This window comes from Netta rufina (genome assembly GCF_964035555.1).
Source record: "Netta rufina genome assembly, chromosome: 1".
Lineage (NCBI taxonomy): Eukaryota > Metazoa > Chordata > Aves > Anseriformes > Anatidae > Netta > Netta rufina.
This window is the reverse complement of record NC_140123.1, coordinates 114,473,365-114,496,507: the sequence shown is the minus strand read 5'-3', so window position 1 is coordinate 114,496,507 and position 23,143 is coordinate 114,473,365. Positions and strand designations below refer to the sequence as shown.

Sequence of the window (23,143 nt, the reverse complement as noted above, 5' to 3'; positions counted from 1 at the left end):
CAAAAAGAACTTGAAGAAACTTAATTCGAGCAGTGTTAATAGATGTTTTACTATTGCCAGCAGATTGGATGCTTAAAGGATTTGACGCAGAACTTGAAATCCTAAGTATTCAGTTACAGACTGAGAACATCCAGTGAAGGCCTATTGAGAATCAGTGTTCAGTGCAAGTTCACTTTAGCCTACTTTGTATAGTATTTAACCCAGTTAAATTAATAATTCAGTCTTGAAGATTCGCAGCTCAGGTATGGCCAACTGTTTCATTTTAGGTTGGATGGACAATGGCCTGAAGGACTGCTGTCTGTCAACAACACGCTGCAGTTCACCAGCCCATTGACTTACAACTACACTGGGACTTACATCTGTAAGGTGACTAATGCACTTGGTCAGAGAACTGACCAGAAGACTATCTACATATCAGGTAAGTCTTATATCTTGGCAACATCAGTATGTTAACTCTGACTTCTGTCAGTAGTTGAAATAGCCAACTGAAGAGCCAGCTGATGCATGGAATGAGCCTTTCCATAGTATGGAAGTGAAGTAGAAATACAGAGTGAACACCTGCAGCAAAACTTGGGAATAAACTGACTCTTCATAATGGCAGCATACAGCACAAGTTATTGTGGTTGAGGTTGTCTCCATAGAGCTTTTGAAAGTGCTACCTACTTCTTGGTAGGTGAACTTTGTTTTGCCAATCTTAACCTGTTTTGGCAAGGTGTACTACAACCAACAGTACCTTGTATATAATAATCAAAACAACAGTTATTAGTGGGAGAGGAGTGACCAGCTTTAGCAAAGTCAGAGATCTCCTTCGAGGAAGTTTAAGTTATGTGTTCATTGCAGTGCCTTAACTGGTTGTTTGCTTTTCTCAGGCTACAGGTATCCAATAATCATAAAGTTAAGTACCTCATACAGAACATCTATTTGATGAGCTCTGTATAGTATGGCAAACTTGTGCATCTGTTTAGCACCTGTGCTGTTGGAAAACATCTGTGCATCTATATAATAATGTTTTACCATGATAGTTCTGTTGAGAAATAAAACTAATATAGCAGGGTGTACGTGAATACTGTTGTACAAATGTTTAAAGAAAACAACTCTCCAGATTTCCATGAGAGACTGCCTAAATTAACTACTACCTAGCTAAATCATCAAGTGCTAATACAGCACTACTTCCCAAGGATCTAAGACACAAATTAATGTTCATTCTCTTGTGTGGTCTTTCAAGTTGTTCAATAATTTGATGTTAGTTCTACAATATAGAATAGCATCAGAGTGCAAGTTGACCAGTTCCATGATACATGAAAGCAATCCTGTGATCTTACTCTGAAGACACCTACATGTAAAACTAAGTAGGAAAGTCAGATGGATATGAGAATGGAAACTTAAGACTGAAACTGCAGGGATGCTTAAAGCTGTGTCAATCACAATTCCTATTTGGTAGATACCTGTATGCACAGAAGGGATGGTTTCATTTCCTCATAGCGACATAACTATGCTGAGAGCTGTTGCAGAAAACCAGTATGTTCCAATTAAGTATCTAATGAGTTAGTGTACTGGAAACTTTTAAATACTATGAAGCAGTAGAATTAGTTGTAAACAGAATTAAAGTTATATAAAGTTTAACTCACAGGTGTGTAATGGTCTGAAAGCAAATAAAGACAGTTACACTGTAAGAAGTAGTGAGTCAGACAAAAACTAGAAAAGCATCATTAATTCTGGTGAAATCTTCTTCTCGTGTGTAACATTCAAATACTTACTGTGTTTCTGAAGTTTAGGTATGTCCTCAGCCCTGTTTTAACCTTAAAGAAGGTTATTTCAAATCAATGATTCTTGAGGTTGTCAGTTCTGTGAATATGATTTGCTGTCAGTCGTATGATAGTTATGCATGAAAATGTAAGGCTATCATTCAAATTACGTTTGCAGCCTTTGCTAACAGACTAAAATGGGCCTGAATTCCCAAGGTTTCATAAAATGATTGAGTTTTTGAAAAAGTAGAAATACGTGCCTGTTGAAAGCTTATGTTCTAGCATATGGTAAATAAAATGTAACTTTAGACTAGTTTGCAGCAAAGATGATGAAGATGCGGTAATTTCTGATGTGGATTTATGGATGTTGTTGGTATGCATGCTTTTCATCTTGGTTCAATAACTTTATTTTGTTGGAGTAACTTTATTGCAAATACTTAGCTGTTCTTAGGGAGAACCAAAACTGAACTGTAGCTAGATAGACCATAAAGGGCTATGGCTCTACAAGTTAAAGGAATAGATGATAACAGCTTATCAGTTGAAATCAACTTTTGTTTTGAAAGCTTCATCATGTTAATCTTGGTGTGTGTATATCATCATGAACATCTAAGAAAATATGGGTGACTTTGAGACAATCTGGCACCACACCAGTGCAACTAGTGCTTGTGTGAGTCATACACATCAGTTTAATACCAAGTATCTAGCACTTGGCAGTTTTCCTTAAGCTATGTAGAGTAACAAACTGATAAAAAGCACTGTTAAATGCCAGTATATGGGAAACGTGATTGAAGTGAGTTGAGGCATTCACAAAGTATAGCACCTGTATTGTTTTCAGAAATTAATATTAAACCCATTAAAAAACCCATTTAACTGTGACTCTAAGGCTATAGCTGTTCAGTGTTGACTGTCTCATTAAATAAATGACATCTACTTAAAATGGTGTAGAACAGGTAAATGAATATGAAACATCCATTTTTCATAATTACAATTTTGTCTCCTCTAAAAGGAACAGACTGATGCTAAGAGTATAAGGAAGTAAGGCAAATAGTAAACTTAAACTGCTTAGCAACTTTATTCTCAACTTAACTGATCAGGTATTGTCTAGTAATGGTGAACATGGTACTCCTGTGAGTGTTATCCATCTTACTCAAACCATCTAAGACTACAGCAATGATTTCATTAGTTTATTTTTGTATTTTAGCTGTCTCCCACTTCACAAAAACTTACTTAAAATATTATGCAAAAATATTACATGAAATTTGGAAACTAGCAGGCAAGCTATGTGATCACACCATCTTCTAAATCTTAATTACAAACTTGTCTAAGAAAACTTAGGAAGCCAGCATTACTGGCGAGTCATGGTGTTGATAGCTGTAAAGCTATTTAAATCCTTCGGAAAATAAGTAGCTACTTTGAAATGTGTCAGGATTGCAGTAAAACCTGATCAAAAGTATAATGCTAATATGTGTTGAGACCAAAAAAGGTAGTCTAAAATCCTGTTTTCCTTTTGACCTTCATCTTAATTATCTTAATACTCCAAGTCAAATGGGTAGCTATAACAGTAGTTGACAGGGATTAAATGATTGACCAAGTTTTAGTTCAAGTTAGTAGTAAGTCTTTAGATGGATAGGGAAATAGTAAAATGTTAAAGCTACAGGTTTTGTAATAACTGTTTAGAGGCACAGATATCTTAATCGGTGATGTCAAGTTACTTTCTGAACTACATGAAGATCACATCTGAATCTCCTGAGAGGTGTTCCAAGTGTTGAAGGTCTCCAAAACTACCTGTCAGCTGGATTTGCCAGGCAGACAAACCTTGTAATACAGATTTGTTCAGTGGTTTACACAAGGAATCAAATTCTGTGTTGTCCTGGCTCTCTGCTGCCTTACTTTCTCTGCTGTGGCCTTGTTCTTCTATACCTGGGAGAGAGAAGTGACCTGTGAGACTTCCATTGATATAGAATCATATTTGCTTCCTTTGTCGTCATCTCTGCCTTCAGCCAAGACTGTTTTTGTTGAAAGTCAAGCTGGACTGGGTTAGCCAGCAATCCTAGAAGTTCTAAGATGATCCAACTGGTAAATTCAGAGCTGCCTTGTTTTAAGATGGATATTATAAGGATTAACATAACAGAGCTTGTTCATTGTTCTTACTTCTTTCTTCCTATATACACCTCTTCTTTGAGGGAGTGTTATGAATACAAATACTCTTATATTCTGTAAAAATAAATATTTAAAAGTGGGAAGAGTTTACCAACACATTTAGAGTTGTGTTCACAACAGCAGGCAGATAACAAACACCACCATAGCAGATAGAGACTAAGGTAGTCACTGGCACACTGCATGAAGATGTGGCACTGATCCTGCCTGATTCCACTAATGTGGAATGAAGACTAGTGAATTCGTTGCTCTTAATTCCTCAGACAGAACTGAAATGCATTGTTAACTGGAAATCATGAACTTCTTGTTCTCTTACATGGAATATCTCAAGAACCTCTTCTCTAACCGAACTTTTATGCAATCTGATATAACAGACTTCGGACTTAAAACATTGTTTCTGAATATCACAGATTGACAGATCATTGGGTACAAACCCTTTGCCAAAGGGCAGGTTGCACAGATAGGTGTCCAGACAGGTCTTAACTTCCAACCTGCAAGGGGTATTCAGGTAATGTTCGTAATGGCAGGCTTTTCCTGTGTACTATGGAAAAGGCAAAATGTTCCATTTTCTCTGGAAACCCCATGTTGAAACTACACAAGTATGTTTAACCTTGAAGAATGAATGATTGAGTCCGATTGAAGAAATGGTTACTTGTTTTGAGGCCAGTCTCACATCATCTTTGAATCTATCTTTTCCAAATTGGGAAGGGGAAACAAACTGAAGATAACCCAAGGGAAATCTTGTATCCTAATCTGATGTAAAGCTGTGTATATGGGACTAGGGAGAGGGTAACACATTGTCATTACCCACTAGTTGATTTCCGTAATCACAGTGGTTGGAGAAACAGTGCTAACTTTTAAAAAAGATTCTTAGACATTCAGAAAACAGTCACAGAAACATTTCATAGAAAGCCTACTTCCCCTGCTCTAATAAGGCTGAATGGTAAGTTTTTTGGCAGTTCGAAGAAGGGCCTTTGTCTATAATGCCCAGCTACACAGAGATGTCAGGTACTGTAATGTTTAGGTACTTAGCATGTAAGGGAAATTTAGCAATAACAGTGGGTGAAGGAACAGCTAAGGATACTGCTTTTCAAACATGCAGGTAATAAATGTACAGGCACAGTCTCACTTTCAGAACTAGAACTGCAGAGCAGTAGATATGTGCAAGACAACTGACATGCAATTATAATTGAGACCAAGTCATCCTCTTGTCCAAGGCTAAGAAAGGGGTGTATGAATGGAAGTGTGGGGTCTTGAATTGTGTAGGGTTTCTTTTTAACAAGGAGAGCTAGACTTCATTGTGCTATTTGAAACTATGCAGCTTTTAACTGTTACTGTTAACACACAATTAGGCCAAATTATGTTTGACTTGAAAACATGTTTTCAAGAATGCCTAAGTGACAACTTTTAGCTGAAAGATAGGTCTGCCAGTATTGAATTCAATTTTACCTTATCCTTATACAGTTGGTCACTGTAGTCCTGAAAGAGTTGAGATAGTACAAAATATGAAATGGTTTGCAGTCCAAAAATACTGTGTTCTATAGCTGATTTTTACAGTGGTAGCCTTGTTGGTACTGAGATAGGGCTTAACTGAACTTGAAGATTGTTCTCTGTCTAATTCTAAAGATGGCCCATCCATTTACTTATACGTGTTTGAGGCTGAATTTAGACTGGCTTTGAACTTCTGGCAAGGAGAGGATAGGTACTGAACATCTGAACAAGGAAATATTGCAGGGGGATTGAGAAGACCAGATGTCAGTGGGGATATGAGGTGAATCATGCAGTTGGATATTTCTAGTGGACTTAATTGTGGATTTAATCCACCTAGTGTAAGTTGCTTGTACTTAAAGAGCTGGGAGAACTGTATCAAGAACCTTCACTGAAGGGAGGAGTAAAATAAGTAAAATAAAGGAGTAAGAGACTGGAGTAGAGTAAAAGTACTGTTGAAAGCTGGTACTGATTGTCATAGGAAATATCTGGGGGAAAGAGGTAATAGAGTAAGAACCAAGTACACTGTACCACTACATGTTTTTGCAAAGCTACCAGAGCTTCACATTTTGCGAAGAACAAATCTCATTCTCACTTTCCATGGTAGAAAATGAACAAAGGCTTTGAAATGAAAAGACAAACAGCTCTGGTTTATGTGCCAAGGGAATGGGTGGATTTATTCTACCTTAGTGGAAAGCTTTTGTGTTCTTCTAGTTGAATCACTTATGACTCTTATTTTACTTTAATGACGGTAGTAGCTATATAATCATGAAATAATATTTCTGTGCTTCTTCATTTATCCTTATTAGTACAGCATGCCTATTTTAGGGATATGAATAGGGCCCCACAGTAAGAGACAATCAAAAATCAAGACAGGCTTAACCTAAAGATAAATTTTTTCAGAATTTCTGCTTTCAGCTGCCTTGCCTGCATGTTTAATTTGGTATGTTGTTATGCTTTGCACAATAAGAGAAGCTTCCATCAGTGAAAGAGAAGAGATGAATATTCAACGTTATGTCATAAGTTAAGAGGTTAAGGGGGAAAAAATGGATAGCAAATGATGCTTTTGAACAAATCACTATCTAAAGCAGTTAAGTTCAAGTCAATTTGGTGCTTTCTTGATGTTTTCTACAACAAATCAGAATGCTAAGAAACAAATACTGGTGATGACCTGAAATGTTACCATAATGAAAACAGCTGATTGGCTGCTTTCAGAAGACATAGTCTGTTTCGGCTATTGTTTAATGCAGAGGGCAATTGTCTTCATTTGGAGACAGCATTTCAGACATGTTTTGCTAATGTTATGGAGTAGATTTAGGGAAAAGGAATAGCAAGGTTCATTGCATTTTCTATTTCAGAAACTTCCCTAGTGCAGGAAGTGAGGGGGGAGTTCAGTGGGGGGATGTAATTTTTTCCCTCAGAAAGCTGGGGTTGAAATAAGCAGGTAACTTCACCTGTTCTTACTTCTGATTAACTTTATAAGCAAGGAGAGCTGGTTTTCATGTTGTCATTCTCCAACAATAAAAGATTGACACAAATGACAAGTATTAATTATTATATGCTTTAGGAATGCATATAAATGTTGAAGGTGTTGTATATATGTAGTGAGTTGAAGATCAATTAGTGTTCGTAGATGATGCAGTTGTCCAACCTGACAACTAGTGGATGAACTGTATTTTAAAGGAAAGGCTTTCTTAAACTGGTATTTATTATAAGTGTAATTGCTGCTGTTATTTCACATGTGGCAATTGAACTTCACAAGGTGATACCGCTACCGAATTGTGCATGTGTATTTTATGCTGAGAATGTGGAGGGTAAGACCTAAAACCTTGGTACCAAAGGAAGGTAGATAAAGAAATACAAAGCCAGTTAGAAGCAAGTGTATGTATCTGTGTGTGCATCTATATCCTGGAAATAAATACATGTATTGGTGGTGCTGTCTGAAATTGTATGCTAAGCAAGCAAATCTTGCATCTAAAGCAAGTACGTTCTCAAGGAAGAGAGGTTTGAATAACTTCTTGGCCTTTGGATTTATAGGACATGGGAACCCTGGTAAATTTGGATTTCTTAATCTCTACTTCTTTGTTAAATTACAAAATTCACTTTATATCCATTTTACTAAAATCATAATCTGAATTCCTCTTGTTCATTTTGGTAGTGCATCTTCCTTGTTCAGTTTCCTGTCTTCTGTCAAATTAATTTCATTTATGTATACCTTCCTAACAAATCACCACTTCTTTTACATAATCAGATAATAAAATTTTGTGCTTTGAAACCTGTATAGAACTTGTCAGGCTTAAAATATTAAATTCAAATGAGTTGCAGTCTGAAGTGTGATTTGCAGTAATCATGACAAATGTGGCAATTCTGCCTAGTTTGAGAGAACTGCATGACTGTCTTTGAGTAGTAAGATTACAAAAAATATCCATGAATTTTTTCACCTTAAGATTTGTCACGTAACTGGAAGCATAACAAATCTCCAGTTCGACCTGTTTTATTCTGTGGTGGTAAATTCAGGGTGACTCTCTGCTCTCTAATATGGTAGTACTACTTCGATGAATCTTGCTTATAGGCATTTAAATAACATGATTTAGTGAACTACCTGGCTGTCTGTAATATTCTCTCTAAAAGATTCAAACTATAATAACATGTTTAGAGTTTGTTGATTCACTGATTTAATTTAACAACTACCTTGCATTGGGCAAAGTGAAGATCTTCATAGTGCAGCGCTGACATAGCAACTGGTGTTGCATGTCACATTGAAGTTGACTGGGATAATCTAAGGAAGCATCTGTCATCAGCCCATCACTTGCAACCTTGTCTTCAATATAGATGCATGCATCTTCCCCAGTAGATCTAAAGAACAAAGGAGAACGCTGAGTAGTGGACAAGCTCGGTATCTGGCAATCTCTTGCTTACTTGCATAATCTGACACGAAATCAATTGATATTCTGTTTCATGGAAGTAATATGGAATTTTCTTCGTGCATGAGGGATCAAAGTGCCTTTAGGGGAGTGCAAGATACCTTTTTTTTTTCTTTTTTTACTCAAAATGTTCCAGTTTTAATTTTAAACCCTGAAAGCTCCTTGCTTAGTAATAGTGTTATTTTCAAATTAATACATTGTATTTTTAGTTATGCTTCATCCACTAAAACTAATGCAAAGCTGAGTAAGATGTATTAATGCAACATGTTTTTGGAGAGAATAGCTTAAAATCAGTCATTCATGTCCTGCTGACTGAGCACACGACACATAGTTTTTCATTCTTATAATACTCAGTGCCATAAACAATTTCTGAAGGGGGAGTTTGCAGAGTAATTTCCTCTATGGCATAATGAATCAATTCGATCTGGTATTCCAAACTGCTGTCTGGAAAGGTAGGAGACTGCTTTGATTGTATTTAATAGATAGCATTTCTCCAAGAGGGAGCTAAATATGATGGTGAACATACACAATCAGATAAGTGGCATCTGCTTACTTTGAGGAGGGCCAGATGACTACTTATGCATGACTTTTTTTGAAATTCATCAAGGAACTTTCCTATGCTGTTGCAACATAACTAAAAACAAATCATACTGAAGCTGGTTCAAAAACCGTTTGAACTATGAGACCTTTATTTCTAGTAACGTGAACTTGAGAATGAAAAACTATTGTAGGATGTACCCATCAACTTTGCTTTCTTATAAACCCTTAACTGATTTAGCTTGCATTGACATTCTGTGCCTTTTCTGTGTCTTGTCTACCTCTTTGCTCTTTTCATTAGATCCTCCTACTACTACCACTCGACTGCCCACGGTTCCCTGGCATCCTTCGACTGATGGCATCACAGGTTTAGCAACAGAACCTAGAATAATAGATTTCCCAACATCAACCTTGCCAGCAATGCAGGAAGACACTTGGGGTACCGTCATCGGTAGTGCGGTGGGTGGGGCCCTCTTCCTCATACTTGTCAGTGTTCTGGTTGGAATTATCTGCTATAGGAGAAGACGGACGTTCCGTGGTGACTACTTTGCTAAGAACTACATTCCACCATCAGATATGCAGAAAGAGTCTCAAATAGATGTTCTTCAGTCAGATGATGTGGATTCTTACCCTGACAGTATAAAAAAGGAAATAAAGCATCCAATGAACAGCTTAATATCTAAAGATTATTTAGAAGACCCTGAAAAACCAGAGTGGAACAATCTAGACAATATTAACAGGTACCAGGAACGTTATGAAAGACCAATGGATTACTATGAAGGTGGAACATTGGGGATGAAATATATGGGTGGTGAATGTTATGATGACAATGAAGAAGACTTTGTTTCTCACATAGATGGCTCGGTAATATCCCGGAGGGAGTGGTATGTGTAGTAACCACTGAAAGCTAAACTTGTATCTACAATTCATTTCATTGGCTGATCACTTTCAGATTGTTTATACTTAAGCATAAGGAGGAATAAACTTTTTGAAACTGATTTTTTTGAAGGTTTTTATATTGTGACTTGACATGCAAATATTCAATCTCGGGAAAATGTATTTGAGCTGCTTATTTTCCCAATGCTGTACTACTGTTGAAGATTTTTTTAAATGCAGAGTGCTTATATTGGTTTATGTCACAGGTTAAAGAAAAGATAAATTAAACTTACCACTCAGAATTGTTAAAGAATAAAAAGTGACTGTCTTGGGTCTCTGATTGGAGAAAAGAAGTTTATATAATGTAGTGATAGAGTATTTTGGGACATTTACTTCGCAGATCTAGTAAATCAAATAGCCACATCTAGATACCATCTGTGGTAAACCTAATGCTTCTACATAGCAAATGCTGTACCAGTTAAAATGAGTTAGAGGGGAGTCAAAGCTTTATTTTCAGTTTTCCTGCACAAAAATGAATACCTCTTAGCGTTTTAATGAGCCTTCTTGTAACTATGTATTTAAAAAGTCATTGCACTGAAAGCAACTTATCTATGAGCAAGATTTTGAGGAGTAAGTATAAACCGGTAAAAGGCTTGTCTTTGAATAAGAAATTATTTTTTTAGTCATTGATTGCCAAAAGCTTGTGTGTATGTATGGTACAGTATGGTATTTTGTTGGGCCTGTACTTGGCAGGATGTCAACTCATTAGTAAACTTCAGGCTCCTTCTTGCAAGTACAGTACAATTTAAGACCACTTTCTGAGGTGTTACAGGGATCACAACATTAAATTTGAAAGCCGGAGAACTAGACATAACTAGGAAGAAAACACCAATGAATTTTGAAGCTGAAGGTAAAAGCCAACTTAAACATTTACCAGGATGCCATTAAACATGAAGTGTGCTAAGAGGTGTCAAAACACTTGCTTGAGTTTTTACAACCAGAAGTCAAAACAGATGTTCTACCCTACTTCTGCGTAAGTTACATGGTCCCTCTGAAGAGGGTAACCAGAACTTGAGATTAATAGGGAAGTGGATGTGTGCATTGCTACTTCATGTACTGAAAGCCTACTATGCAATGATGCAACTACAGAATGTAAGAAACAGCAGTTTCAGTGAACTTTACAGTCTCTGTACAGCAGTGGATTTGTTTTGCCTGCAAATAATTCAGTGTTTTAACAATGTGGTTGTTTTTTAAAAATACATCATATGTAGGACATGTCATTTGACATCCAAAGTAGTTCTACTTTGTCTTGAGTGGTTGCACCAAACTAAGTCTGTGACTACAAAGACAAATTGGGCTGAAATACGATAAGATAAATTGTACAGAAATGATAAACTCAAAATTAAAAAGAATGGTGTTCAAGTGCCATCTTCAAATGCTTAGCATGAAGAAAAGAAATGGATGGGCCTATAAAGATTTGGAACCTGAGAAGGGCAAAACCTTTACTACATTCACAATGAAATGGGCTGTGTATTTATGACTGCTTCATGAGTGGAATTTCTTGCTGGAGTTCCTTCTATCCTCATCATTTTCAGTAGCTTACAGCATTTAGAGCTTGACAAAAGTAGTTGTATTAAGTGTTGTAGACAATGCACTGTGATTGCATATGACTGCATGTCTTTAAAAAAAGATGAAAACAACAGCCTTATTTGAAATTCAAATGGAAAAAAACTTCCCTAAAGAACTTAAGTTCACATTTGGATTAATTGGTTACTGATACGTTACTAACCAAAGTCTCAAACTTTTAAGTAAATGACAGTGTGTATCAGTAGCTTGAGATCAAAATTTGAGGAAAAGAGTGAAGTTTCTAGCTGAAAGTTCTGATCCAAATTCTTTCTGGAATAAAGATATTATACCTCTCTTCAAATAAAAATACTTGATATATCATCTTTAAAAGATGGTGTTACTTAGAAACAAACACCTATAAACCTGTTATCCACATGGGATATCTTGCTTGTCTCTGTGGAGTTTGTTTTTGTTTTTTAAGAAATACATATATATATATATATATATATTTAATTCCAATGGGTTAAGAAGTTGAAATGTTTGAGTTGAAGCTGATAATAGATATAGGGCTTACAAGTGTTGCAATGTTTTGTACATGGTCATGTCTGCTGTAAAAAGAAATGGTTGTAAGTACAAATGGCTCTTGTGTGAATAAAATTTTTGTTACGTTCTCAAATGTAGGCAGTGTTAAAAACTAAAGTTTGACAGATTTTGTTAAAAGTGAAGGTAAACAAGCATAAGAAAATGGCTAGAAGGAGCTGCTATAATGAAGCTGTTGAAATGGGCTTCTGAACATCTCTTCCTCAAGATCCTTACCTTATGAGTTGCTTCAGAAATGATTTAAGTCTGTGTACTTTAGGAATCATGAACAGGGATACTTGCTATCCAAACAAATGCATTTTAAGCACAAAGGCTACACTATCTAGAATTCCAAATACTAAAAAATTCTTGTTCTCAGCTGCTGTAGTTCTGATTGAACCACATACATTTACTGTCAAATCAATTTTCATCTATTTACAACCAATTGGTCATTAAATAGCTGTGTTGTGTGCACCATACAGCTTAGGTACTTTTTAGCTTGTTAAACGTGGCATTAGGGGTCTGGGTTTCTGCTTGTTCATCTGGTTACAGTGAAAATCTGTGTGCCTACTTCGTTGCCAGAGCAATTCCAAAAGTAATAATTCCAAAAGTAATTTAAGTGAGCGCTCTGATAATTGCACTCCAGTTCCTGTAAACAGGCAGGTACCTCTGCTGGCAAATACAACTGAAAGACAAAAGCAGGATCTTTAGGGCACCTTTATGAATTCTGGACTTAGTGCTGTGTATTAGTTACCAGCAGCTTTCTTACCTAAGTAAGATGGAACCCAATATGAACTAACCCTAAGCCAATTAAAATGCAGTAGTTAATTGCCCTGTTAATTTTTTGACATAGCTATTCCTCATAAAAGTGGAATTATGGTTCTTCTGTGTACAGACTGGTATCTGATGGGCAAGTTAACAAATTGAGCTCATATCAGGAAAGATGTATGATAAAAACACCATTTTAGGTGACAACTATTTTATGTTACACTGACCTTCTGGAACAAGTCTGTTAAAACTAAGGGATAAAGTCATAAATTAATAGATCTACTAACAACAACAAAAAAAAAAGCTGTTGAATACAGATTTTTCCTGCTATCTGAACATCAAGGGAGTGTTGCTACAGGGTCTTTCTTATATCAGAAGAGGATAGGAATCCCTTTTTCAGATTGGGAATGAAGTACTCTTTAAAAAGTGAGGGATGGAAAAAAATTAGTCCAGCTTACAGGCAGAAAAAGGTATTTGAAGTAAGAGTAATTAATAAAACAACTTGGTTAGTTGCTTTGTTTCTGGACAATTGAGTAGGATGTATAGCTGAAAGGCTCCTAAAATTTCTTGTGGTAAGAGACTAAACAGAGGAGGGGTATACAGTGTTCAGAGAAACAGTATGATTTTTTCTGAGGGGACATAACTAAAGTATGCTATGTTTAAAAATACGTTACAAGCATAGAGCTGTATTAACTTCAAGCTCTGATGCTGTTAGTTTTCTGGCATAATAATGAGTATACACCACAACACTTTTGTTTGTTACCTGCATTAACAGTCTTAGTGAAGCTGATGTGAATTACTCCTGTTGTGCAACAGCAACATCTCGATAAGTGGGTTAATCCAATATAGGAGTTGATAATGTAGAATTTGACACCAGTAAGCTCAAATGAAAAATGCATCTTTCACGAAACAGTTTTACTTTTTTGTTAAAGTTTACTTAAAAATTAATGTTTCTCACTAGCTTTAAGTGCTAGAGATGATAGGTAGTCTTAAGAGTTGCTTTAAGCAAGCCATGTATTAGTACATTTTGTGTGTTCGTTGCTCCATATAGCATATCTTTCCTTGATCCATATTTTTCCTTTGTGCAGACTTACGTGACTTTAAAGACAGATTGTCGGTAAAGCCATAGTTTTCTAGTTTTTTTTGAATTTACACTCTGTTCTTTCATGTAAGTGCAAAGTATGTGTTTTGTAACTTCATTTTGTCTTAAAAACGAAAATTAGAGCATGCAGTTAAAATTCATTAAATGTAGCCAATGGAATCCAATGGAATGTTTGAATTGATAATAACGATTTATGAACTCCCTTAATTTAACCAATTTTTTAAATGGATGGCTGGAGCCAAGATAACAAGTGCTAGTGCAAGAAGAGACTTTCTGTTGTTCGGTGATGGAAGGAAGAGACATCTCAGAACGACAGTGAAATAGCTTACTTGACTATAGAGAGTGCATAAACTTCATAAAGGTGTAATCTGTGCTATCACATTGCAGATGTGCCATTTAAGCAGACATCTTCTGTTGCTGTAGCAGGGGCTGTGATTGGAGCAGTCCTTGCTCTTTTTATCATTACCATCTTTGTGACAGTGCTGCTGACCCCAAGGAAAAAAAGGCCATCTTATCTTGACAAAGTGTAAGTATGCACTGCATTTCTTAAACTTGAAAGCAATTCACAGAAAATACTTGTTTTATTGGAATTCACATGACTGAATTGCCTTAACAGTTGTACGGCTGTCATAATTTCAGAGTCGTATTTGCAAGGTAGTCAAATGTGTTATCACTTGCATTTCTGAAAAATAAATGAGGAAGCTAAGAGGGGGGTTCAAAGGTAGTATATATTCTTAACATGTTGATATTAGCTTTATGCTTTTCATTGTATTTGCTTGTAGTTGAAACAGGAGGATAGGGAGAGGCCCATCTCAACTTTGTTACTACTAGTTTATCATAACCGTAGGTTTAATATGGAAGTAAACTAGCCATGCTTTGCAGAAGTAACGGTCCAGTAGGATTTATCCTGCTATGTGTGTGAAATGAAGCATTCCGATTTGTATTGTTAGAAACAAGTGGCTTAATGTGCTTTCTGGCATGTTGGTTGGCTGTTCACATTTCTGATGTTGACATGCACTTGAGTTTTAAGCTTCTGATGTGGTCAAACAGAAACAAGCAAACAGTCTAAACAGATTTTGTCAGTTAATGTAGCTGATGTCTAGACCCTGTTTGGAGCGTGCGTACAGCATGCATAAAAAGTGACAGTGGCTTAGAATATTTGTAAATATAAGTCCCTTCATATACAAAAGTCCCTATATACAATTAACACTTAAACTGAATAAGAAATGAAAATGTCTGTCATCTCCCTGAATGCTTAATGAAGAGTTGAATAAAATAAAGTATGTAGCATAAAGTAACTTACAGGACTTGAATCTCTTGAGTTAGGAAAATAAGTCAGGTGTTTTTGTAGAACTAAGTAATTTCTAACATGATTAGAAGTAATACTGTTTTCATGTTTGCTTCTCAAATTCAATAGCTGAAGCATAATTATATGAAGAGATTGAGACATTTGTATTCTATAGCCATTTGCTTTCACTGAGCTCATAACAGAAGTCTTGCATGTAATTCTTTGTAAGGCTTCTCAAAGAAAGCTTGTACTGGTAAACATTGTTCAGGCTGTTTCATGACATATAAATGATGGTTACCTATTGCTTACAGTAGTCCCTATTCTACTTAGTTGGAGGGTAGGAGGGCAGTTCTCTCCTACAAAAAGTGCATGGTTGAGTTACTTCCAGTGATGGATAGGTTATTACCATGTTCCACAATTGGGTTATTGCTGACTGAAATGTGTGTTCATTAAAGTGAGCACTGGGTGACTTCGCAGCTGGAGAAACACATTATGACCCTTCAGTTGGACTTCATAAACATGGTATGTCATACTTTGTTCTCTTTTAATATAGGATTGATCTTCCACCCACTCAAAAACCATCTTCTTGTGAGGAGAGAGCATTCTCTGTACCGCAGAAAGAAGCTATGCTTCAGGTGAGTAAGGGGTTATATATAAGCAGAGGTAGGAGAAGTGCTAACTATTGAATTACTTCAGTCTCATTTTGTCTTCCTGATAAAGTACCAAGGCTTTCATTTGTTAACTCACAACCAAAAAGTTTCTTTGCCTATGTGATACCTGAATCTTATGTTCTTGGTGTTAATGGGATCCTTAAACTTAAAGGTTGGACAGCTAGTGGATAGATCTCTTTTGTATCTTTAATAGTGTTTGACAGTCAGCTGTTCTTGATGTTGAAGCTGTGTATGAAACTGTGGTGATTAAGAGAATGTACATAGCTTTATAAGAGGCTTTTCATCTGGGGAACAGATACGGAACAGATATATTTGGTACACTTAACAAGAGACTTCAACGTAGTGATCTTTGCTGGTAACAATTGCCATTCTTTTAAGTTTTTGTGTTTGGACTGATTGGAATACATGGAAATTCTGGATCCATGGTTTACTTAATATGCTTTTTTGATTCTTAGTGAGGGTTGCTAAATAATTGTCTGCAATTATCTAGATTCTAACTTTTTAAATATATTTTTTATATAATATACCTTCATCAGCACCAAAAGATTCTATACTAGCTCTGTGACAATTACTTGAATTTTTAGTGCATTTGCATGGGTAGCTTAATGTGATCTAAAATAACGCTGTCCAGGCAATATTGGCATGCGTTTTCTGCTAGGTGTTTAGTGGTTGTTCAGTTGTAAACTGATGTGGAGATCTTAATTACAGATTTTCTTAAAAGCACTGAAGATACTTCTGTAGATTTTCTTCAGGGGGTTGTTGGCTACTAAAGCTCAACAAATATAAGCTGACAATAAAACCTTTTCTCTTCTTAAAGCAATTAGTGCATGAAAATATTATTGTGTTACAGGTATTGTGTTGAGTAACAGTTGCTAGTTTTGTTCCTGAGTGAAGTAGGAAACGAAGACTCACTGCTATTATTAGTAGAAGCCAGATGATTCTAATATTATGAATGTACAAAAAATGTATTTGACAAATAGTGTAATTTTTGTCTTCTGCTTTTGAAGGCAGTGTAACACCTAAGATGATACAAAGTAAACAATGCTTTTTGTTCCTCGGGTTTGACACCTGTGCTAACTATGGAGTAACTCTTCTGGCATTACCATAGCTAGTGAATGCAATAGTGATGGAGCATACTTCTGCTAATACAGTCCTCTGCTTGAAATATTATGTTAAAAAAAAATGTTATCTTGCTTACTGAATCAGAAGGTATGTACTATTGTAAGTTAGTTGTACATCTACAATGCTGTCAAATATCAAAATGACAGCAGAAAGAAATGTGACTTGCTATCCTTTACAGGGATATTCAGAAGCATGTTAGAGTCACAGAATATCTTAAGTTGGAAGGGACCATGCAAAGATCAAGTCCAACTCTTGACTTCACACAGGACCACCCAAAAATCAGACCACGTATCTGAGAGCGTTGTCCCAATATTTCTTGAAATGCAGCAGGCTCGGTGCCATGACCCCTGAGGAGCCTGTCCCAGTGCCCGAGCACCCTCTGGGTGCAGACCCTTTCCCTAACCCCCAGCCTGACCCTCCCCTGTCCCAGCTCCATGCCGTCCCCTCAGGTCCTGTCGCTGTCCCCAGAGAGCAGAGCTCAGCGCCTGCCCCTCTGCTCCCCTCGTGAGGGAGCTGCAGGCCGCCATGAGGCCTCCCCTCAGCCTGCTCTGTGCTGAACAAACCAAGGGGTCTCAGCCACTCCTCTAGACCCCTCCCATCTCTGTAGGCCTCCTTTGGACACTAATAGTTCTATGTTTTCCTTATACTATGGTGTCCAAAACCACACACAGTGCTCAAAGTGATGCCAAATCAGTGCAGAGTTGAGTGTAAGAATCACTCCCTTGACCAGCTAGCAGCAATGCTGTGTTTGATGCACCCCAGGATAAAGTTGGTTCTCCTGGCTGCCATGGCACACTGCTGGCTCATGTTTACCTTGCTATTGACCAAAATCCTCAGATCCCTTTCTATTGGGACTGTTCTCCAGCCTCACCCCCTAGTCTGTACACGGGGTTCCCCTTCTCCAGGTGCAGAATCTGGCACTTGCTCTTGAACTTAATGCTGTTGTTGATTGCCCATCCCTCTAATTTGTAAAGATGTCATTGCAAGGCATCTTGAATCTCAGCAGCTGCTCCCAATTTAGTATCATCTGCAAAATTGGTCAAAGCACCTTCCAATCCTACATCCCGGTCATTTGTGAAAACATTAGAGAACTGATCCTAAAATGGGGCCCTGCAGAACAACACTAGTGACTGGCAATCAGCCTCGTGTAATCCCATTTTCTATAACTTATTGAGCTTGACCCCTCAGACAATTGTTCATCCTTCATGTTGCGTTTTTATGTAGCTGTATGCCAGACATTTTCTCCAGAAGGATACTGTGATAAACAATATTGAAAGTTTCACCAAAACCCAAAGTTACATCAACTGGCTTCCCTTTGTCAGCTAGATGGGTAACCTTTTCTTAAAAGGAAACTAAGTCTGTTAGGACCTTCCCTGTCATGAACTCATTTTGGCTAAGTTCAGTGACTGCATTGTCCTTCAGGTGTTTTTTCAGTAGTTCCCAAAATAATCTTCTCTGTAATTTTAACAGGCACTGAAGTGAGACTGAGATGCCTGTAATTACCAGGGTCGTCTTTCTTGTCCTTGAAAATTGGAACGGTATTTGTCAGCTTCTAGTCAACTGGGACCTCTCCAGATTCCCAAGACCACAGAAGGAAGAATTAAGAGGTCTCATGATGACATCAGACAGTTCTGAGTACCCTGGGCTGAATCCCAAGGGGCCACCCAGACTTGTATGCATCCAGGTGGAACGGCAAATCCCACACAGCATTGGGGTTGGCTGGGAACGTATTGTTCTGCAGTCAGTCCTCAAACTCAGGGCACCTGGAGTCCCAGAGCCTATGGCTAGTGTTGAAGACAGAGGAAAAGAAGGCATGAAATGTCTCTGCTTTGTTTATGTTCCTGTTTGTGAGGTGACTGTCTGCATGAAGTGACAGGCCTGTGTTTTCTCCATTCTTTTGCTTTTCTTTTGCTCTTCAGATATTTTTAACAAGCCTTTTTTATTATCCACCACGGTACTGTCCATCTTCAACTCTAGTTGAGCTTTGGCTGCACAAAATTTCTCCCTACTAAGGCAAACAGCATCCCTGCAGTTCCTCCCACATAACCTGACCTCGCTTCCAGCAGCCATATGCTTTTTCTGCCTAAGTTCTAGAAGATCCCTGCTAAGCCAAACCATCCTTCTGCCGTGCCTGCTTGACTTGTGATGTTTTAGAATTTCCATTGCCTGTCTTCTTAGGAGGTGGTACTTGAAAAATGACCAGCACTGCTGGACACCATTATCTTCAAAAGCAGTTTTGCAGGGGGCCTTACTAACTATTCACTGAGCAGCCTGAAGTCTGCTCTCCAAGTATCCAGTGTTGAAGTTCATGGTTTCTTTTTCTGAACTGTCTTTGAATTCTCTCTGGTTTTGCTTGCTGTGGCTTTTGTTAGTGACTACTTAAGAACTAAGAAAAGCTGAAGTTGGCTGTAATCTTTGTTGAACAAAGAAGAATATGTTTTATCTAAATGCATTTTACAAACTGAATACTAAAACCAGATTCAGTTCAATACTCATTTCCCTCAAGCTGGATAAATACTTCCTAAGTTGTTTTGGGAAAGGGAGAAGATATCAAATTCTCTATCACGCTACATGTTCACTATTCTTTATTTAGAACTAATGGATGTTGGCATAACATTGTTAGTATACCTGTTTTGTTTTTCTTCTGTGGAATTTCGTAAAATTGAAAAGAACTGGAGCTGGAGGCTGTCTTCCTATCTGCTAATGATACTATCCATACACATGTACTGTCTGTTATGCTTGAGGCAAGTGCTTCTGCTTAATCTAATAGACGTAAGTGTCAAAATACTACCTTTAGTCAAGAAGTGATTGGTTGTATTGTTTTGTCATAATAAGCCAACGCTTGAATAGCTATAAAGAGGGAGAAGTGGCTTAGTGTGTCTGCCTTGTCCTGTTTGGCCGTGTCTGCAGTGGCTGTGTAAATTATGTTCTAAACGCTGTTTGAACTGCAGTGTCTAGACAGAAGTGAGAACCGTGTTGGTAGGTTTCTTTCCAAATAGCTCAGATACAAGCTTATAGCTATGCTGAAAAGAAAAGCAGGTGAAGCGTTGCTGTATTGACAACAGCAACAGATGATCACATAAATCTGAGCAAAAATAAAATGCACAAAAGTGCAAAGTGAAGCTGAAGGAGACTGAACTTAAATGGTACCTTTGATGTGTTTAGAGTAGCTGAGGAGCAATGCAATTTAAGCTGATTCTGTTGATACATGTAGTGTGCAATATTTTTAATCGTTGATACAGTTAGTGCTCAGGTAGAGTATAGTAGTTTTTAGGGTCATGTGAATTATTTCAGATATAACTGAATAAGCTGAAATGCTCCCATTTGTGTGCAGTAGTTGATTTTTAAGTAGATCTTAATGCATATTTGAGCATATGAGTGTTGGTATTAAAAGAAAGGGAAATGTTATACACATTTGATAATAGTGGAAAACAAATGGTTTAATAGTAACTTTTTCAGACTTGGAAGCTTTATGTGTAGTTAGTGTTTGTACTGATGCTGAAAATTCAACACGTAAGTGGAAGTATGTTTTAACTGAACGCTCCTAATTTTTTATACTGATGTTTGTGGATACCAATTGGTATTTTCCTGTGACTCATGTAGAAATTCAGAGGAAAAAAGGCCCTAAAAGAGTGAGGGAGTAGGCTAAATCAAAGAGATAGTAAACAACAAATTTAAAAATGACCGTGTAAATAGCTTTTACTGTGAAAACTGTCTATCTCTAAGGTCTTGCTTTTGTGCTTTTTTTCCTAATCATTGTTACGGAAATACTATTTGTTTACTCAGAATGGCTTGTTATGTGCAATGTGAAAGAGCAGTGAGCAGCCTGAAGGTTATATTCTTGGTGAGGGCACAATCTTTGCTTGGCAACTGAGTTTTGAGGCAAGTCAAGAAGCTGAGCAATAGAAGAGTTCCAGTAGCTTGAAGAGAAATTTCTCTGCAGCATAATATTAATAAAAAGAGTGGGAGAGGGAGCACTAATCCAGACAAATGATTTGATTATTCAAGTTAGTTAACTATTTCATAGAATATATTGCAAAGGAATATATTTCTAAGAAGCCAAGTTGACTTGTTTAGAAACATGACTGAGACAGGAACTGCGTGACATTATGGGAAAAAAATGGTATTATGTTATGCTTGACAAGCCTTTCGAAAGGAAATAGAAAAAAAAATAATACTTCAACTGTGATTTTATGTAATGCAATGCATGAATATTCAGGATTCTTGAAACACTCAGGAATTATTTGGGCTTCTTTTGTATTTTCTTTTATAGCAGCAGAAAAAAAAGCAAAGAAAGGAAATACAGTCAAGTAGGTAATTCTAGCCCTGAAAAGGCTGACTTGAGTCTTGAAACTTCAAACACCTAACATCTATAACCAAACTATCCTGTCAAATGGTAAAGCTCTTCAATGGTAATACAAGTATTCCTTTCCAAAATAGGAAAAAAGTGAACTTGTAGCTTAGTTAAAAACATAAGGCTATGCAACACCCCTTTATTGAATGATATTTCTGGACCATATGCAAAAAGTAGTCTTAAATAGAGGAAAATATTGATTCATTTATGGCATTTGATATTGATTATTTCATGGCGCTCCTGCACTCTTCTACTTGTTTCTCTAACGATCTTTATAAAGGTAGGAATTTCTCTTCCTTGATGGAAGAGGAAGCATTATTATAAACTGCTTTAGACTGCAAAGTTGTTTAGGCAAACAGGATTGAATAGAAAGAAGCACAAAATGTGTGCAGATAAACTCATCCATATTGATGAAGGATCTTAAAACAGGAAGGAAACATTAACTTGATAGGGACTAGAATGAGGCATGACTTTTTATTAATGGATCTTGAATGTATGAAGACAATGATATACTCTGTGGGATGGATTCCTATAAATAAGATCTCTTAGACATGGGGAGTAGATAGGACATATTTATAATGGGATTTGTGAATTGGAAAGGATGAGAAAATATAAGATGATGAGATAATTGGTTGAGCCTTTTAAAGGACTGTTTGAGAAGAAGCATATTGAAAGTAAAATTCAGTGCTCTTAAGAAACACTGAAATGCATAAATTAAAGCATAAGGAAGAAGATACAAGAAGAAAAGCAACACTTGGAAATACCAAGTTTGCAGCGAAAAACAATGAAATAAGACATTATGAAGATTTATGGCACTGGAATAAGTTGACATTCAAGTTAGGAAGTTTTAATTGGCAGAATAACACTCCTCACTTTGGTTTGTCAGTTTGAAGACTTGGTTGTTCTTTAGGAAACATTGATTTCCTGAGGTCCTTTACTTGCCTCCAGTTTAAAATGTAAATGTCCAATTAGCGTAGAGGTCATCTTTAATGATTACAAGCTGTTACTTTTCTATATGGTATATAGACTTTTCTATATGGTATATCTTCTGTGCTGGAACCGCATGTTTTTATATTCTTGTTCATGATGTGTTAGAGTAGACTGTTAGAGTAAAACAATATTTTGACTTGTTCTTTACAGGAGTGGAATGTTCTCATGCTTGACTGTCCTCTGTGTTGTTTAAAGCAAGTCCTTAAATGTAAAACCAGCAACTTTTACCTTAGCTTCCTTTTTAACATAGAGGTGGAGTGATAGTTAGTATTGTACTTAGAGGCAGTAGCTCCTGAATTGGAAAACAAAATGGAAAAAAAAAAAAAAAAGCTGAAATTACAGATTTAACCAATACACTTTTTAGACATTGCATTTAGTATTGAGGAAAAATATTTATTTCTATTGAACAGGGCTTTAAACTGTTACTTAAACTTTTTTTCACTACTGACAAAGAAATGGGAGAAGAATGACTCTCTCACATGCCTGAAGATCTGGAGTAGACAGATAGTTACTGTTCTTCTGTATTCTTCCCACAGTGCTATCCGGAACTAATATTAAAAAAAAAAAAGTTCACATTTTTACATTATTTTTAATGAGTTGATTCTTTGTTTGGATAGAAACTGACTGACAGAGTAGAATGGATTGGAGATGTTGAGATTGACTGAGTAAGGTTTAAATTTGGGGATGAAGTTCTGGTGAACTAACTACTTGAAATGCTGATACAGAATTGTGATTTGAGTGGTACAAGTCCCAAGATCCTGCTTAAGTGAGACCCAAGCAAAATGCAGATGCCTGTTTTCTCCTGTTGGATTGGTGTTAAATTGCTCAGATAAAATCTGTTCTTGTCTTTTAGCAGCTGCTGAAAGTTTGTTTTCTGAGATTGGAACAAACTTACACTTCAAACACTGAGAATATCAGAAGTTATGCAGGGTGCTTTCTTTAGTCATGTTTAAAATAGATACTTGGAGCAACATAC

General features: G+C 36.8%; 1 protein-coding gene across 3 annotated transcripts in view; it reads left to right on the top strand.

The window, feature by feature from the left end:
• The window catches only part of NECTIN3 (nectin cell adhesion molecule 3), a 62,985-nt gene that overhangs the window by 36,057 nt on the left and 3,785 nt on the right, over positions 1-23,143 (top strand). Inside the window, exons 5-8 of one of the 3 annotated variants that reach the window (XM_084306046.1) lie at positions 267-418; positions 14,130-14,268; positions 15,584-15,665; positions 18,294-18,350. In XM_084306046.1, the coding sequence (XP_084162172.1) occupies positions 267-418; positions 14,130-14,268; positions 15,584-15,665; positions 18,294-18,305 (385 nt within the window). In that variant the 3' untranslated portion in view covers positions 18,306-18,350. Of the gene's footprint in view, positions 1-266; positions 419-9,152; positions 10,510-14,129; positions 14,269-15,583; positions 15,666-18,293; positions 18,351-23,143 lie in introns of those variants that run through there. The other 2 variants (XM_084306045.1, XM_084306044.1) reach the window with 2 other exon arrangements.